At 48.2% G+C, this 19,014-nt stretch overlaps 1 protein-coding gene and 1 long non-coding RNA gene across 5 annotated transcripts in view; one reads left to right on the top strand and one right to left on the bottom strand.

Annotated features, from left to right (window-relative positions):
• LOC110483878 (uncharacterized) overlaps window positions 1-828 on the bottom strand; it is a 47,058-nt gene extending 46,230 nt beyond the window's left edge. Inside the window, exon 1 of the long non-coding RNA XR_002467648.3 lies at window positions 703-828. This is a non-coding gene — a long non-coding RNA (uncharacterized LOC110483878). The remainder of the gene's footprint in view (window positions 1-702) is intronic.
• Window positions 133-18,628, top strand: TMPRSS6 (transmembrane serine protease 6). 4 transcript variants are annotated; one of them, XM_077783385.1, is made up of 18 exons: window positions 133-642; window positions 2,528-2,684; window positions 2,860-3,002; window positions 3,157-3,224; window positions 4,448-4,632; window positions 7,317-7,358; window positions 8,192-8,396; window positions 8,717-8,853; window positions 9,062-9,174; window positions 9,648-9,757; window positions 10,834-10,979; window positions 11,908-12,003; window positions 13,942-14,055; window positions 14,337-14,453; window positions 15,175-15,343; window positions 15,748-16,019; window positions 16,701-16,837; window positions 17,532-18,628. In XM_077783385.1, the coding sequence occupies exons 2-18, from the start codon at window positions 2,537-2,539 to the stop codon at window positions 17,688-17,690; spliced, it is 2,361 nt and encodes a 786-aa protein (XP_077639511.1). In that variant the 5' UTR covers window positions 133-642; window positions 2,528-2,536; the 3' UTR covers window positions 17,691-18,628. The 4 variants fall into 4 exon arrangements, with proteins under 4 accessions (XP_077639511.1, XP_021409757.1, XP_077639512.1 ...); XM_021554082.3 differs by having other exon boundaries at window positions 135-642; window positions 11,908-12,006; XM_021554085.2 differs by lacking the exon at window positions 133-642 and adding an exon at window positions 959-987 and having other exon boundaries at window positions 11,908-12,006.
• Window positions 18,629-19,014: the final 386 nt, after the last annotated feature.

The raw sequence follows: 19,014 nt of genomic DNA, 5'->3' as shown, positions 1-19,014 counted from the left end.
GGCTTTTGGTCTTAAGCAGTCCCAGACTAAACCTGGTCCATTGACAGAGCTGAAAAATATCCCTGCACAGCTGCCAAAATGAACCCAAGTGAGCCTTGGCCCAGATAAACTCAATCCCGGGTCGATGTCACTGGCTAGAGCTCAGCCCTGAGTCAGGAGTCACCCATTTATTGACAGAATAATTCTGTTTACTCTGCTCTAGCTGCAGTGCCTCTGCTTTCTGTGAAAAACAAAGGGGCACATACAGACCTGCAGGACTGTAAGCAGAAGGTTGCATAGGAAAAGTAGCTGAGGAGGACCTGGGGCTGGAAGAAAAGCAAATGCTGCAGGCAGGTGTGACTGGCGGTGCAGCTGAGTTTGGGGAGCCCAGTGTCGGAAGACTGGGCAGCGAGAAGTGCAAGAAGACAAGAGGGAGTCTCTGAAGCTGGCACTGAGAGGCACTGTGCTTTGCTTTCATCTGATGACCACTGTGGTGACCAGACCTGCTCTGTACTGCTGTCTTCCCTCCTTCCAGCCATCTACCCCTGCCAGGCAGCATCTGCTCCATCCCTGCGCTGGGGAGCACGCACCCATGGGACCTAAGAGGGTGGCTAAGAAACACAGCAGTTGCTCAGCAACTCCCCGTCCCCCGAGGAGGACAATGTAAGTGATCTGCACAGTCTCCTGGATTGTTCTTCTCTGCACGGCTAGAGGTGCTCCTACCTTGACTTTTTCTGGATTTCCCCTGCTCAGCCTGCAGATCTTCTCCTGCTGTAAGCCTCCAAATCCTCCATTTCAGAAAAGAAAACAGTCATTGTGCAGGGTGTGCTGACCCACTGCAGCAGGATGGTGCGGGACAAAGGCCGAGCTGAAGGGACATGGCACCAGGTTATTGATCACTGAGGAGACCTTGAGCTGGGTAAATAGATGTCCTGCTTCCTCCCCCACTCCCTGCAGGTGTGAGTTGGGGTGTGGGCCAGGTCTCACAGGCAGCAGCAAGCTTTAGAGGTAGGTCTGCAGCTCTGGGGGAAACCCCAGTGCCTGCCATCAAATCTACTAACAAAGAGGCTCTTCTGCTGCTTCCTGCCCTCCCTCCCCTGCCCCTCCATCTATGGTTGTGTGCTTATGCCTGCTGTTTCTGAAGGGATGCTGTGGTAGTGGAGAAGTGCTCTTGCTCTCCTTGACTGCCCAGTTTGGTTCCTTGGGAAGGAGACCCTTCCCAGGGGTTGCACAGAAAGGTGCCCCACAAAGAGCAAGGGAGGGCAATCTGTGCTGGGCCTGTTTGTACAGCCTGCCCCTCTGGAAGGGTGTGTTAGAGCAAGTGGATGTGTGACTGCTTGTCAGAGTGTGGATGTTCACCAGGCTGGGTTTAATGTTCTGGTGTGAGTTACCTGGTGCTTACATTCTGCAAATGGGTCTCCATGTTGCGAGGCAGCCTGGAGGGCTTGGGGCTCTGTAACTGGGGGAGGAGGCTGAAAAGCCCATTCATCCTTATCAAGTGATGCTCAGTGGCACCCACATGGGCTAAAACTTGCATGAGGCCAGCCACCTCTTCCCTCGGCTGTAGCAAGTCCCTCCCATGCATTCCTCTCCCCATGTCCACATGCAGCACTGGGAACAAAGACAACTTACACACAGACAGGATACAAGCATTCCACAAGACCTCTGCGTTCTTCCATGCAAATGCATCCACATCCCTTTCCTCTCCAACCACAGAAACACAGAAAACCTTTGAGGGCAGGCATGTCATGTGTGATGGCAGAGGAAAGGAGGAGGAAAGTGGGTAACAAAACCAGTAATAATGTGGCTCTCTTGGGCAATGGTATTTCTCACCCTCAGAGTGTGGGGCTGAGAGGAGAGAAGCAGTCAGGAAGAAGCAAAAGAAGCAGCGTGGGGGAGATGAGGGGCAGAGGAAGATAGGTGTCCTCTGGCACAAGCAGGTGGTGGTGAAGGGCTGAACATTATTCAGGTGCTCTCTTCTCATTAGCTCAGCTAATGAGCCAGTTCCAGCATTGGCTTTGCCTGGGAACACACGGCCTGGTGGGAATGGCAACATTTGCTTACTTTTAGGGATCAAGGTAAAAATGGCACAGCAGGCAAAGTGTAACTTCACGTTCCCAGGCAGTGGCTGCTTTGTGCAGCTTTTGCTCACATTTCAGGTCACAGATTTTCTTCTGCATTGATTTCTAGAACAAAAAAAATACCAGTTTTAAAACAACTCCCAGCCTGGGAAGACAACATTTTTGTATTCAGAAAAATTCATTATTGTACTAATTTTCAATTTTGACAGAAGCAAAACACAGGGAATGCCTTTGAATACCAATGGATTACCAGGAGATGTAGACAAGACAGTGTCCTGGAAGCCTGTCTCCCACTGATTTAGCAGTTTTACTCACATTTGCTCTGAGCAAAGTCTTTGATGATTTGCACAGTGTTCTCTTGGGGCCATAGATCTGGGGAGAAGAGGACAGATTTGGCATAATACCTTCAGAGAAGCTATAAAGGGAAACAGAAAAACCAGCCTGACCCTGGCATTCTGTGTCACCAGACGCACCTGATGGAGGCCGAGGAACAGGAGGAAGACTCCAGCTCCCTCTCAAATGACAAATCAGAAACTAACTCACATCGCTGCCTCCGCTATGTGCTGCTTGGGATAGCCTTTCTTGTGCTGGCTGGAGCTGCTGCAGCAACCTGGTATTTCCTAGGTAAAAATTCACATGTTTTTCCCCCCCAGCAGGAGGTGGAGGAGGGGTAGTCAAAGCAATGCCCAGCCCAGAGCACATTAGTGACTCTGGGTGGCCTTTACATAGTCATACACAGGGGCAACCTCCTCTTTCCTATGTATCACTCAGGTAACCCAGTAGTGTCTTCTCTTGGCAGACTACAGACCATGGCATCTGGAGCCATCCATCCTGCAGTTTTACTGTGGCAGCCTCCAGGTCCTCAACCGCCAGTACTCCCCGGACCTCGGGCAGGTGGAGTCCAGAGCCTTCTGGGTGGAGTCAGCTAAGCTCCAGAACATGGTGAGGGCTTTTCATGAGCACAGCCAACCCTGAGGCTGCTCAGTGAGTAGAAGGACTCAGGCATTCCCATTCAAGGACAGGCTTGGTGGGATGAAAGATGGGATCAGCCACTGTAACATTGCCCTATAGTAATCAGACAATGTTCTCATTGCAGCTGAAGGAAGTGATTCGTGCCACAGAGCTGGGTCGGTACTACAACTCAAGCACAGTGTATGCCTTTGGGTGAGTAGCACCCACAGCATATATGCTTGTTCCTGTGTGAAAGCTTCCAGTAAACTGTACTCTGGTTTCACTGAAATCTGCCCATGACAAACTTCTGCAGTCCCTGCCATGACCTCCAAGCTAGGCTAGACAGTCCAGATTCAAAATGGTTCCAGTATAATAGAGATGGAGATATTTTGATGTTCCTCTTCATCCCAGCTCATGATGAAAAGCCAAAACTGAGAAATTTTTCAGAGAGGCAAAAGTTCAAGAGAGTAAAAAAAATCATTGGGAAGAGATTAAAAAAAAAATGTCTTGGCATTAGAAACCAAGCAGCTGGGAATTAATTTTTCTAATTCAAGAAAGCTGTTTTATGGCTGACTCTACGCACCAGAAGGGAGAGGCCAGAATGCAGCATGGAAAAATTATTCCTGCAAAGAAGCCTGGACCACCTGGGAACGGGATAACAGTGGAATGGGACAGATGTGGGACTACAGCTTTGCAGGTCATAACAGTAGAACAGGATAGCAGAAATTATTTCCAGACTGATGGTCATTTTCTTCTGATTTTTTCCCTATGAAAAGCCAACCCCTAAATTTGTCCTTTACCTAAGGAACATTCCAACTTTGATGTAATTCCATTTTCAGCTGGGGAAAGAAAAGTTTAACTTGCACATCCTGCTCTAGCCTTTTACTGAACAAAGATGTGTTTCAAAATCTTCTTGCCCTCCTCCAGCCAATTTTCTCTGCCAGCTGGTTGAACAGAACTTTACCAGGCACAGTCTCCTGCAGCTTTAGCGTGGCCAGCATTAAGGGGTTGTGATAAAGTACCTAGTTATAAATCATCCACTTGTCACCACTGGGAGATGAGACAGTGAAGTCCTGAGTTTCTCTTTTCAACCCATGGTCAGTAGTACCCAAAAGCCATTTCTACCTGAAATGAGACTACTCATTAGACTAGTCTTGATTAATTATCATAATAATTTGAGCGCATATGGTCATCACTAAAGCCAGATGGCATGGAGAGGCTTCTTCCCTCAAAGCACTGACTCACACCATGGATATTGCAGCTCTCCTGCCCCACTCAGAGACGTTCCTCTGGGTTACAGCAGCAGAGTTGGAAAATCTACACTGATATGTCTGATTTATGGAAAAATAGTGGGGAGAGTAATTCTCCAGGGTTTGTCTCTCCAGTAATTCTGGAGACGAAGAGAAAAAATATTTTACATGCTATTTCTCTGTTAGGGAGGGAGCTCTGACCTTCTTCTTCTGGTTCACCCTCCAAATCCCTGAGAGTCAGCAGAAGGAGGCAACTGCTGAGAGGGTAAACACAGTGCTCCACCAAGAGCTCTCCACCAGCTTCAACAGCTCAGGCAGCCTGTCCTACCAGAAGGAGTACAGAGTCAACCCAGACTCTCTGGTTCTCCTGGGTAAGTACCAGCTGCTCAGCTGTGGCCTGAGCAGTCAGAAATGCTCCATGATGTAGAAGGTTAGGAGAAAAGGCCAGGAGTCTATTGAAGGAGACAGAGGAAACCTGAATAGGATGAGAGAAATAGTAAGGATCAGGAGATAAAATTTTACACATTTTTTTCCTAATAGAGAATAACTGAGCTTTGATTAAAAAAAAAAAATCCTTCCTTTGAAGGATTAAAAATATTGGAGATACACCTGACCATGATCAGATAGGTGATTCTTTTTTTCACCCATCAGCTTTGTCTTTTGTAGAGCAAGGTCTTAGGTCATGACTTTGATCAGCTCAACTTGAAAATACCAAGCACTTAGGTTTGCTACTTTCCTTTGGGAGATTATTCCAAACTGTTTGATAGAATAAAAGCAACATATCTGAGTCACCACTAAGTCTTCCTCTGAGACAAAGCATCATTGTCACTTCAGTTCCTGACATACGATTTTAAGGATTATTTATTGTTGCTCACAGTGAAGGTCGCAGCCTGTTTTAAAAGCCACCCATGCAAAACTGCTCCAGAGTAGGTGTTAGGTAAGGGACTAGGGATGTATATGTAGTCAATGCATACAAATCCAATGGAATTTATATCTGATTATTGTAATGAGGCTTAATTTGTGAGCCTAGTCTGTTCCCTCTTACAGAGTACCAAATCTCATAGGTTTTACAATACACTGTGTTTCTTCTCCTCCTCTTAGGGCTCCTATTTCCAAGTTTCTTCTTCAAATGAGATGTTGAATCTCCAAGTTGTTTGGGTTTTTTTGTTTCTTTTTTTTTTTCCCAGGCATGCAAACTTGCATTATTCTAAGATCAAGCTTCTTTTATTATATCCTACCCATACTCTCTAACTTTTACCCCCACATACCAATTGTTTTGTGGGTCATTTCTGGGTGCCTGTAAAGAAAATTCAATTTCCTCTAAATTATTTTCACTCCCTCATCCAGACCATCATTTTAAGGTCTTAGTCAGAAGCTGCATTAGCATCTTATCAAGACATCTCCTCCCACGGTTACCATTAGTTCCTTACTTCTACTTAGGATTTGTTTTCCAGCATACCAGATCCTATGCTCAGCCAATTTAAATGAACTTCCTTTACAAAGATATCACAAAGAAATATGCTAAATCCTTCCAAGTCAGCCCATCTAGCATTTTCCTCTTATTAGTTCACTTCATAATGCAACTTATAAACAAATAAAAATGATGGTGCCATAATTTTAGCTGTTCCCAGTTCCTTCTTATTTGCTTTGCATCTCTTTCACTGTTTGATTCATTTCAGCAGACCACACTTCTTTCTATTTTGGACTTAACGCACCAGTTGTAGTTTATCCAGTTCCTTCTGCTTCTGACTACCAGTCAGAAGTACACCCTGATAAGTGAGACAAAAGCCAGAAATTTCTTATACTGTTGAGCCAGGGTGACCTCCAGCCAGTGCCTTCACCTCTGGTTCCATTTGCCCTGTACAGTTAGAGTGAAAAAGCAGCCAGCTAATAGCAGGTCATTAGCACTTCACTGCTTTCTGGCAGACTCCTGCCGGCCTGCTCAACTCTAAACTCTGCCTTGAGACTCAGAGCTGCAAACCATTGACTGCTACAGGAACCTCTCCAACATCACCAGTGCTTTATTGTTACTAATAGCCACACTCACCCCGGTACACTAGCTTCCCCTTCCCCAAAAATAATTCAGGACTTGCTGTTCTCTACAGGTATTCGGTTTTATTACCTCCAGATAAAGGAGTACTTACTACCAGCTCTGCACAGACAATTCCCTACAGCACATGAGCTTGCCTAGGAGCAGGCCTTATGCCTGCAGGATCCTATTTTCCACAACAACTGGTTTTGCTATGACAAAACCACTCATCTCTCCCCACAGATTTGCTTGGAAGCTACCAAAGCCCTGACCTAGGCAAGCCCCCAGCAACAATCCTCACACCCAGCTGACCTCACAGTGCATTTTATTTTGGCAATTATTCCCAGAAGCACCTGATCTCTGGCTGATTCCAGTCCAGCTGGGAGGCTGGAGAAAAGCCCAGTTCTCTTGAGTGTTATCCAGCCCGTGACTGTTTTGCAGAGATTTGTAGTTCCCTGATGGTCACTTTCTCTTCAACTCCCTTCTCCAAATGTGGGCTCTGCAAGGATGTTGAGTTGCTCATTGCACAGTGGTCATCAAAAGAGAGCTCCTCCATCCACAGTGACTCCCATATTTTTGACTGGGCATCCTTTAAAGTGGGACAGCAGATGGTGAAGGCTCTGGGAAGTGGGGCTGTACCCTGTGATGTGGCTGGCAGAGGAGGGGAGTGACTGCCCAGCCCTCCTGGGAAGGGGAAGAGGTCCTTGAACAGCATACCAAAACTGGCAAGGAAAAAGGCAGAGAAGTCCCTGGTGGGCTGGAAACGAGAATTAGGGCTGTTGGATTTGAGTCAGGGGCAGAAAAATTTCCCAGAGAGATGGGCTGGGGAAGGCATGACTGAACAGGTCCCGGAGAACAGACAGAGAGGTACCTGGACCGTAACCCCATGCTGAAGGTCTGAGTGAGGTAGTTACATAAGGAAGGAAGGGTGTCCTCACCTATCATGCTAGGTGATCAGATTATCTTTTTTTTTTAATCCAGTTTATGTTTTTGTTTATTTTCCTTTATATACTTTCTTTCTAACAGAATCCAGTGTGAAAGACATAGTAGTGCTGCAATCCACTCTGGGTAGGCTACCTTTTCCTTTCCTTTTGAGTTCATGACTTTATGGGAGGGATTTTCACAGGGGACAAAAAGCTTTTTGGCCTCCTGGAGTTGTAAATCCTGGGAAGGGGAGATAGGAGCAAGGGAGTACCAGTGCTGCTGCTTGGCCAGTTACAAACTACATGACTGATATATACTGGATGGCTCTGGGCAGAAATGCCAGCTGCCAGGGGCAATGCAGCCATCTCAGACTTGTCCTGGTCCTAATGAGAGCTGTGAAATAGCTGGGTATACTGGTGCCACAGTGCTGATTGCAAGCCCCATGCAATGCTGCTGACTGGAGTGGGGGTTTCCTGCATGGCTCTGTACTGGATGTGCCTCATTTAGGAGTCTGTTGTCTTTGCAATGTTTGAGGATGCTTTTAGTAATTTCAGGCAGTGTTGTAAGTTCTCTGTCTGGCAGCTTGCATTATATATGCTATTAGAAGCTCACCTTTAAGCTGATACTTACTCAAAAATCCTGGTCTTCTGAAAGCTGGAATTCAGATGAGGGAGATAAAAAGCTAGGAAGAATATGGGGCTGAGAGGAAAAAGAGGTGAAAAAGTAAATAAATCCAGTAAAAGATAACTGTGCTGTGCTGATATTTAAAGCCTGAGGTAGTATCAGGTTAACCAAGGAAGAGGGGACAGTTCTTAGAGAAACTGGGGCAATGGTACAGAAGGATCAGTGCCACCACAATGTACGTAAAAGTAAACCGAGATCATTGGGATGAGTCAGCCTTACCCTAAAAAACGGCTTACACCGTGACAAGTGACAATCCCATATCTTAATATCTCTTACAACCACGTCTATTTCAGGTTGCTACAGGTACAGCTATGTCCAGGAGGATGATGTCCTAAGGCTGGAGGGCCCTGACTATCTGGCCTCCAGTTGTCTTTGGCACCTCCATGGCCTCAAGGGCTACATGATCAAGCTACGCCTGGAGTGGACTCTGCCTGACTGCAGGGACCGCCTGGCAATGTACGACGCAGCTGGGCCCCTGGAGAAACACCTCATCACCTCGTAGGTAGCTCCTGAGCAGGGAGAACACGGTGGGAAGACAGGCAGGATGGCACCACACACCACAGAAGGGGAAGGTGTCAGACGACATCAGAGGAGGTTGTCCTGGATGTACAGCCTGCCTGTTGCTGAGCAGCTGAAGTCACTGATGTGGGATATGTCTCACAGCACCATGCTGCAGGAGCTGTCGCTGTTGGCTCTTTGTTTGCCTTACAACCTCTATGTGTGGATTACACAGATATCCATTGCCTCTCTTGCTCATTCTTCTCTTTCATTTGTTTATTGCTTACTTCACTCTCCTCCTTTTATCTCTTTCCCCTGAGGATCTATGGCTGCAGCCGGCAGGAGCCCATCATTGAAGTCCTTTCATCTGGCCCTGTCATGTCCATTGTGTGGAAGAAAGCCATGTACAGCTACTATGACCCCTTCATCCTCTCAGCACAGGTGGTGCCCCTCGAAGGTGAGGAAGGCTGGAGGAGAGTGGTTGTAGTTACAGGGAGAAGATTGATTTTCTCCTGCAGTATCACAGCTCCTGGATGTCCTATATCCTGTTAATGGCAGAATTCATTCTGGATTGCAGGGATAGTCAGTAAAAGGCAGGTTACATGGCCTCCCCAGGCTGAGGCTGAGCTGACAGAGAGCAGGGCTTTGAATGTCTGTATTTACAGCTTGTGAAGTGAATATAACTCTGCGGGAGAGCCTGGAGCTGCAGGGGAAGATCGGCACCCCACACTACCCCAGCTACTACTCACCCAACACACAATGCACCTGGCACATGACGGTAAGAGCCAGCTCCCACAAGAGCATCCACCCTGTCCCCAAAACCTGGGCTGCACTCTGCACATTGTGGAGGTACAGCCTGGGCTCTCAGAGCATCATGAGAAGCAAGAAGAGGGTGACAGCCTGCCCAGCCTCCACATAAGGTGTGTTTCTGAAGGGGAAGAAGTCTAATATTGCATACCAGCACAGAAATGCCGTAGCTGAGGAGGAATCTGAAATCTGATCTCCAGACAAGTTCTTCAAAACAGAATCAGATTGATAGGAATTTATAAGAATTGCCAGGCTCTGACACCAGCAGCAGAGCCACCCTGGGCTGTGGCATGGCTCCACTTTAGAGGATGCTTTTTTTCTGACCTGCAGTGTGGTCAGACACATCTGGCCTTCACATTTGCTCTGCTCATTTCTGACTTATGGAGTGTGCTGTAACACTCCTGGGAGCCATCTACCCTCTGCTCTGCACTCCCTTGTCTGCAGGTCCCATCCCTTGACTATGGGGTCACCCTCTGGTTCGACGCCTACGCACTCAGCAGACAGAAGCATGACCTGCCCTGTACCCAAGGCCAGTGGATCATTCAGAACAGAAGGTGTGTGGTGGGGTCCTGGTTTCTGTCTCTCACTTCCCACCTGGGATAAAACAGGGATTAAGCCTCTGCAGGTTCCCTGCTCACTTCAGCCACCATATGTGAGGAAGAAGAGCCATACACTGAGCTCTTCAGTGGCCACTCTTTGTACTGGTGCCTCTGGCTTTTGTGCTCATCTTGTTCACTTTCTCCCCAGTGAAAACATTTCTCAAAGATTTGCTTCAAGCTACCAACCTGCTTTCTCTGTCTTGCTGTTTGCATCAGGCTTCTTAGTTTTCTCCTGTGTGTGTAACCTTGGTGTCCTCCCACGCCTCCTTGTGTTTGCAAATCTGCCTGTCACCACCTCTGCAATATTATCTGTGTTGCGATTGCCTTGCAGCCACCTCCGTACAGATCTTCCCCTTAGCTCCAAATCCTTATCCATATCCTCCTGCTTTGACTGCAGCAATTTCCCCTGCAGGACTTCCCACAAAGAGCATCTGTACATAGCTGGGGCTACTGCTCACCACTGCCCAGGTGTAAAGGATGGAGATCTGTTGTGTTCCCATCTCCGCAAAGCAGGCTCTGAGATAGATGGACCTATAGCTTTTGGTTTTCCGCCCAGTTATTGCAAAATTGCCTGTTTCCCTCCAAAACCTCCACCGACCTACCTCATTAGTGCCTTCTCCATGGTTCCTGTAACTTGTCTTCCTAGGAAAGATCTGATCCAGAATTTATGTTAACCTGGCTTAGGATTTCCATTTTTTCTCTCCCTGCCTTCCTCTCTTAAACTGCCAGCACCACAGTTTCTACAACAAGGCTTCTTAGGGAAGATGACAAAGGAGAATCTTCTTACACCATAAGAACTGAACTGCTTTGCATGGCCTGATCTCAGTGCTTGCCAGAAAGCAGGAAATGTCCAAAGATGGGGTCCCTCTGGACTCTTATCTCACGCATACTGAAGGCTTTTTGTGTTCCTGGTTTGCCTGCAGCACCCAGTCTGTGTGACCCCCTTCCCACCCCAGCCCCACCCAGCCCCCTTGCCCTGCTTTGTCTCCTGCCTCCCTGCCCAGCCCACCTCGCCTGTATTTGCCCCTCAGGTTGTGTGGCCTGCGGACCCTGCAAGCCTACGCTGAGAGGATCCCAGTCACATCTTCTGCTGACATCACCATCACCTTCACCTCGCAGATCTCCTTAACCGGCCCTGGCCTACAGGCAGCTTACAGCCTGTACAAGCAATCTGACCGTAAGCTTGGGTTCCTCCCTGCTCCCTTGTGCCCTTGTCGGGGGACCAGCAGCCCCTCTGCACTTGGCTCCTGCTGGGAGAAACACAAGGCACAGCCTGGGAACCCTAGGTGCCATCCACCCTTCAGGAAGATGCTCATAAATCAGTGGTATACCAGTGATGCCCCCAAAAGAAGAAGCAATTATGTGCAAAGCTGTTTCTGCCCATGTGGCCCTGCCTCTTTTGGGCAGAGCATCTATGCAACAAAACTCAAGGTCACAAAATTGCCTAAAATCTTACCCTCGTGTCAACATCACAGACGGGCCTTGGGAATTCAATGAGAAAGCACCTCTGCTTGAAGCAACATTTGTTTTGATTACAAGCTCTCTTAGAGAGAGCTGTTTCCTGCACACCTTGGAATCCGTGCAAACAAGAAATAAATAAAACCACACACAAATACACACATATGCAAATTCCACCCACAGTCTGTCTTTCTAAGGTTTCACCATCTCCCTTCTAAAGGGTGCCAGTAATGTGCACCAGTTCCTGAATATGTGCACCTGTCAACGTGTCTAACAACAGCCCCTTCAAGGTCCCACGTAAGTTTTGATAACAACACCAAAGAGCCTGTTTCAGCTTTCCCGTGGCATTCAGGAGATATGAAAAAGCAGTGATCCTGACATATGGCGTGCCAGAGAGGTGGTTGTCCTGCATATTACCCATTGGTACCACGCAAAACAGTGAAAACCCTCTTTCCCCTGGTGCATATCCTGGCTCCATATGTCCCTGTTAAGAGCAGATGACATGGCAGATTTTGGGGAGTGAAGTACACTGCAGCAGTACTTGCGTGATCAGGAGGCTGTGCAGTTCCACCATCTCAAGCCATGGTGCTCTGCTGCCAAGAGGTTTCCAGTCACTGGGGAGTAATTACTCTCTTTTGGTTTCACAGCCTGTCCTGGGGAGTTTCTGTGTTTGGTGAATGGTTTGTGTGTCCCAGCCTGTGACGGGATCAAAGATTGCCCCAATGGGCTGGATGAGAGAAACTGTGGTGAGTGATTTCTTCTCCCCACTGGTCCCTGGTCTCAGCAAGACGCAGCCCCTTGCTCCTCCAGAGGCAGGGAGAGATGGGGAGGATTTGGGTGACCAAGACACAGCCTTGTACCTCAACTTCAGGAACTTAAACCTCCATGCCCTTAGAAGTCTCATCCCACTGCTGTATGGCTTTAGCCTGCTCTGGAAAGCTTCTGGCTTCTCTCACAGTACAGCTTTCCCGGGAGAGTCCGCTAGTAGCAAGAGCACCAAGAGTTCCAGGCAGCCTGAAAGAAGCCCCCTGCCCAAGCTGTCCCCCACCTTGTTCTGATTTCCTCCCACCCAGGGTCTACAACAACCTCAGCCCTGGCCTACAGCCCCCTCTGCTGTCACACCCCTCAGCATCCCCCTCCCTGCTCTCACTTCCCCAAGCCCACCTGCTTCCCTTCTCTCTCCTCTTTTCCCCCCAGGCCATTTGTGACACTTCATCTGTACAGATCCTCACTCATGTATTTTGCCCCAGTATGGGAGCATCGAAGTCCTTGATCAGCCTCAATAGGTTCTTCATGCTAAAAGCATTTAGTGCTGATTCAGGCTGTACTCTGCAGCATCTCAGAACTCCTGCAGAGCCCCATTCTCATAGGAACAGCAATTCACGCTTAAACACGACACCTAAATCATTATTTCTCTCATCTCTGGTGTGATGGGGGCTCACCATATTGCTGACACCACTAACTTTTCATTAGTTGTTTCCTACAGATGTTTTTTTTCACAGATAAAGAGCCCTGAACCACTGGAGAGAGTGGCCAGTTTTGAAAGATTCAGAGGAAGGTGTAGGAAAAGTCTAAAGTCAAAGGAAGAGAAATCTTTCTAAGGAAGCTTTAATTCAGTGCTAGAAATGTGAGAGCTCACATAAGATTGCCGAAGCTGCATTTTATATTGTCTGCAGTGTTGCTGACAATGTGCTCTGTCCCATCATCCAGCTGTCTGACATCAGGGTCTGCATGCTTCCCTCCTGTAGACATGGATACATTTGCATCCTTCTGAATATCTAATCTGTTCTTGAATCCCAGTATCTCCTTGGCCCCAGGGATATCATGTCATTCAGTTTCACAGGTTGGCACAGACCAAGACTGACAGAAACTCCCACAGTTTCTCAGTGTTTTTCCAACATTACTTTATATTTGAAAAAGAAAATAGAAACATTATTATTTCCTCCCTTTCTTATACTCTTGCCACTAGCGCATCTCTGATTATTCACTCTATATTGGTATGGGAAAATCCCTGTCTTTAAAATATAAGTTCAAGTTGCCTGAGACCTTCATGTGTCTTTAGTCATCTAGAAGTTTCATGTTATTAATGAAATAATTATAGTTATTGCAGTAAGAAAATGGTACACACAAACAGAACAAGTTCCTGCTATGGAAATCTGAGAAGATAAGTCAACTCTAAGTGGGCAGGCAGCTTAGATGAATCTCCATCCTCCAGTGTCCATCAGAACTCATGGACACTGTAGAATCCTTTGTTGTTCAGGACTCAGCTGCAAGGGGAGGTGCTGGTGTGTATGAAACAGTACCCATGAGCTGGGGCTGACAGCAAGGCAGGAGGAACAGTGCCCTCACCAGACAGGACAGAGTCCTACAAAACTCTAACAAGGCAAGCAGACCAGGACTGGTGGTGGTAACTGAAGAGTCCATGGACCTCAAGACAAGTACATAGTGCTGAGGTGGGTCTGAAGCCAAGACAAGAAAAGTTAAGTCAGCAACAGCAAAGTGTAAGACAGGGTGCACGCATACAATGCAGATCAGGCAAAAGCTACACAGCTGCACTATACCAGAGCTGGTCTTAAGCACATCTTATGAGGTGGGGGAAGAGGCTGTAGAGACTGCAGGGCTTATGACCCTGACCTCACACCTTGTCTTTGCCTGATCCCATGTGCTTCCCTCCTGTGCAGTGTGCCCTGCAAAGTTCCAGTGCCGTGAGGACAGCACTTGCATTGAGTTCAGCAGGGTCTGCAATCAGCAGCTGGACTGTGTCAACGGGAGTGATGAGGAGCACTGCAGTGGAGGTAGGGAGGGGACAGTGCTGGGATGACAAATGCCCAAACCTGTGTTCGAACCAAGGCTGTCTGTAGAGTACTTCCCACATGTGACATAAGGGCACCATCTGGGAGTTAGCTCGCCCAGCCTCCTCACAATGTTTGTGAGCTGTTTGTTCAGGAAATTCCCTGTCATCATTTAAGGAGTTCCCCCAAGCTCTCTGCTGCCCTTTCTCCTCATTTAAAGGACTTAAGGCTGCATCTACAACCAGCTTCCCTCTCTCAGTCTTGGCTTCCCTTCCTTTTTTCAGGGGTTCCCTGTGGTCCTTTCACCTACCGCTGTGAAGACGGGACCTGTGTGAAGAAACCCAACCCCCTGTGTGACACCACTGCAGACTGCAAGGACCTGTCTGATGAGAATCACTGTGGTGAGGAAATGATCAGCCACATGTCAGCCAGGCAGGTTCAGGATGACATGTAGCTGCAAGTTGCCCCATTTTCTCCCACCACCCAGATGAAGCACCCACACCCCCTTGTTCCACCACCTTCTCCCCACCTCAGTCCCACAGTACCAGTGCCCCTGCTCCACCCTGCAGTGGCAGGGACAGCAGCAACGAGCCAACTCTGTGCTGATTATGAGCAAGCTCTTGCTCTTCGGACAGCTGCTCCCTGCCTCCTTCAGGCAGAGGCATCAGATCAGACAGACATGTCTCACAGGCCAGGTTAAAACCACAGGCTGCCTGTTTGACCACTGTGTTGACTTATATGCCATTGTACGAGGCTCCAACCAGGAAAATCACTCATGTCTGCATGGCCACTGGTAGTGAGAGAGTTAATGTTTTGATTTCCCTACTTGTTTTTTTTTCTGGAGCCTCAGTAGGCAGTGAAGGGGAATGACCAGGAGAGTCATCTGACAGCACAGCCAGCATGCTGCCCCAAAGGCATCCCCAGGTTGCAGCTGGATTTGGGGAATGCTGGAAGGGAGTGCTCACTAGACCTGTCCTGGGCAGTACATAAAGTATGTGCTGGCTGTGTAAAACAAGCAATTAGAGGTCAAACTCTTTAGTCACATAAGTAGGAAAGGAAGGGCGGGCATAGTATATCATGTTCCCTTCCTTCCCTGAAGTACCTGTTGTGTGTCCTCCTCAGACTGTGGGATGCAAGCCCCTCTCAGCAGGATTGTGGGTGGTATGAATTCTGTGGAAGGGGAATGGCCATGGCAGGCCAGCCTGCAAGTTCGGGGCCGCCACATTTGTGGGGGAACACTCATTGCTGACCGCTGGGTGGTTTCAGCTGCACACTGCTTCCAGGATGAGAGGTAAATGGAGAGGGGAGGTGCTGGATGGAAAGATTTGCATTGCTTTCCATGTCATGCATGATGGGAAGCTCTTCTGACTGATGAAACTGTCACGGGGCAGCTGCACCCCTCCTCTGGCACTTCAGCCATGCTTCTCCATGGCTTGGAACTGAAGAAAGGGGTATGGATATATGCAGTATTATCTGGTGGTGTGTGCAGGGGAAAAGGGGCAATGCTGGAATTTGCAGAGCAGCTTTGAGGGGACAATGATAGTGGAAGATGCTGCACACCTCTACCTTTGTTTTGGCTCTGTGTTGTCCCCACACTGTCACAGCTGTGGAGATGTCAGCATGTGCTAGGATGGGGACAGCATTACCTGCAAAGTGTGCCCTTTGTGTCCCAAGCTCCTCTGCTGCATTCTACAGGCTGGCCTCCCCCTCCATCTGGACCGTTTACTTGGGTAAATACTTGCAAAATGCCACTGGCCATACAGAGGTGTCCTTCAAGGTTATCCATCTCTTTCTCCACCCTTATTACGAGGAGGACAGCCACGATTATGATGTGGCCCTGCTCCAGCTGGATCATCCTGTGATCATCTCACCCTTAATCCAGCCCATCTGCTTGCCTCCTCCTTCTCACATCTTTGAGCCTGGCCTTCTTTGCTGGATCACTGGCTGGGGAGCCCTCAAGGAAGGTGGTAGGTTCAAGGTCTGTTGGTGGCCTACTGCAGCAGGGCTGAGGCAGAAACATAGGTTCAGATGTGTCATAGGTAGAACAGGCTTCTGCTCATCCCAAAACATTGTGCCTCCTTCACTCCTTCTGATTTTGGTAATAGGTTGGCCAAAGTTATCTGTTGAGTGCCCTGAAACCTCATGTGGAGAGGCAGGCATGGCAGTCTGGTAATCTGTATGGGGACAGCATGTGTTTCTTCATCCAAAGACTAGAACAGCCCTTCAGGTCAGCTTAGTGCCTTCACCCTCTTACAGACTTGCTCCAGCTGCTTCCTGACTGGAAACACTCAGGAGACTATACAGAACTGGACACTCCTGGTTTGTACTCTTAGACAGAAGAGCTTAACATCCATTTCAGTGAGCAACAAACCCAAGATTCTGACAACCCAGATGTTTCCCCAAAGCAGAATACTCCTTATCCCAAAAACTGAAGTGCTCCCAACATATCCCTGTAGGGAAAGGAATGAAGGGGAATGTCATGCCTTCCATGCAGAAAAAGTGCTCTGCTGAAAGTCAGAGACTGTGATGGCAGTGGAGAGCAGAACAGAAATTCCAGTGGCAGGTTTTGGCATGCAGTGAGGTAGGCATGGGCTAGGGGAAGTTCCACCATAGCTCACCTGTGCTAATTTAGGTGCTCTACTTTTCAGGGCATATCAGCAATGTTCTGCAGAAGGTGGACGTGCAGCTCATCCAGCAGAACATCTGCAGCGAGGCTTATCACTACATGATTACTCCCAGGATGCTGTGTGCTGGGTACTACCAGGGCAAGAAGGATGCCTGCCAGGTGACAGAGGAGTTGTGGGATCAGGGTTGACTACCAGAGGTGGGATATGTTCCACATCAAATGCAATCCACAGCCTGAATTGAGGGAGAAAAGACCATATAAGGTCACTTTCCCAACACTTCCTCTGATCTAAGCAGCCAACAACAGCTCTCATGACCACTTCTTCCTTGCCTTAGACAGGATCCAAATACAGTCAAATTACCCTTTTCTCATTTCAGACTATTCTCCACTCTACCTCCCACTTTCAAGTCAGGTGATTACATCAGTCTCTTACACCCTCAGCCTCTTTAGCACCTGTCATACACAGTAACCTGTGTATTCCTTCATTACTATTAATCTCAAGGAATTCCTCTCTGACATCCCTCATGGAAGACAATTAAATTCCAACAATCATCCTTGCCTGCCACATATTTGGAAATGCCATATGGGTCAGGAGGAATCAGTAGCACAATCAGCTTTTTGGGACCTGGCTGAGGGGGAGGAACTTGCCCGATGAAGGTATAACTGAGTCAGATGTTTGCACTGGAGACTGTTTTTGACATCTGCCTAAGGTACAAGGAATGTTGCAAATGTCCCAGGCATGAGCTGAGGGGATACAGGGATCTGTATACAGAGGGGCTCAAAGACAGTGTAATCAGACAGCAGCAGAAGCTAGTGGATCACCACCACTTCATATTACTTTTCTTTTTTCTAGGGTGATTCTGGAGGTCCACTGGCCTGCAAAGAACCCAGTGGCAGATGGTTTCTGGCTGGTTTGGTCAGCTGGGGAATGGGATGTGCACGTGCAAATCACTATGGAGTATACACCAGGATCACACAAGTGCTGGGCTGGATGAACCAAACCATGAGCTGAGAAAAGTGCATCTCTGTCTTCTCCCGATCACACCTACACACTCACATGGCACTCATTCCTGATCTTGCTCACTTGACTCCCAAAGAGTGTGGGGTGTTGTCAGACCCAGGATGCTCTTCTGAACTGGGCAAAAAAAGGCTGCTGCAGGGATTGCAGAGAAAAGCAGCACTTCCCCATTAGTGCTTCCCAGGGAGCACCCCAAAGGGTTTTTAAGCCATCCATACAAAAGCGGAGAGAACAGAGGCAGGTGGGGGAGCTGGGGGAGCAATGACATGACACACAGCAATAGACCCAAGCTGATGGTGTATGAGAAGAGGAATAAGGGGAGTTGAACTTTCCATGAACCATGTGATTCAGCCACAGTCTTATGCTGGAACATTTGCTGGAAGAAAATGTGACTGATGTAGTTAGAGATTCCAGTAACTGTGAAATCAATCTGCCTCCCTCTTCCTTCCTGCTGCTTATCCTTCATCCCCCTTCCCCTCCCATCACTCCTCCTCTTCCATCTCCCTAATTGCTTCTTTTCTTAGCTGGCGTGTGCTGTTCAGTGTGCTGTTCAGTTCAGCCAGCCAACTCTTCACGTCTCACTGACTCCCAGGCATGAGCCCAGCATCGCACCCCCAAGCACGTGTCCTGCCTCCCTGCTGGAGCAGCACCCTGCCTCCACTGCTGCACTTCCCCCAGTAAAAATGCTGGAGCAGGCTCCCATCCCCTTCCCTCAGCCCTTCTAAATACCTTTAACATCAGGGCATCTCAACCTTTTCCATCTCCTATCTCAGGTATTGCAGGAGATGAAGGAGAAGGCCTCAGGGCTCAGGGCTTAAACTGCAACTGCTGCAGGTTTGGTTTTTTTAACTAAAGATATATATGTGCGTGTATGTGTTTGTGTGTACATAATTAGCCACTCTCTGGAATTATAAATAAAATTAATTTGAGAATTTTTTTGGCTCCAGTTTGCCTCACTCTGCTAAAAATTATCTTGAGGTTTATATGTTTTTGATCAAAGTCCAGTCCTGGCACTGGCAACTGGCAAAAGTTTCCACACTCCTTCCCACCCCCCCACATCAGATGTCCCTGGGACCAATAAGTTCACTAGACAGGTGGTCCTCACTTACTGTTATGATTTAGGGCTGCAGATACCAATAAGCAAACCTGCTCTGGAGCCCAGCTGCCTGCACTTAGGATGCAGCAGCACAGACACAGTGGGAAGCACCTCCAGCCCCCAGAAGACAGGCAGAGCACAAGCAGCTTCTGGTGGCTCCAGGTGATGAATCCAAAATCCTTTTCTCCAACTCCCACCCCCTTACAGAAGGAATGAATTCTT

The sequence above is a fragment of the Lonchura striata genome, chromosome 5 (genome assembly GCF_046129695.1).
Source record: "Lonchura striata isolate bLonStr1 chromosome 5, bLonStr1.mat, whole genome shotgun sequence".
NCBI lineage: Eukaryota > Metazoa > Chordata > Aves > Passeriformes > Estrildidae > Lonchura > Lonchura striata.
This window is presented reverse-complemented; position numbering and strand designations above follow the sequence as displayed.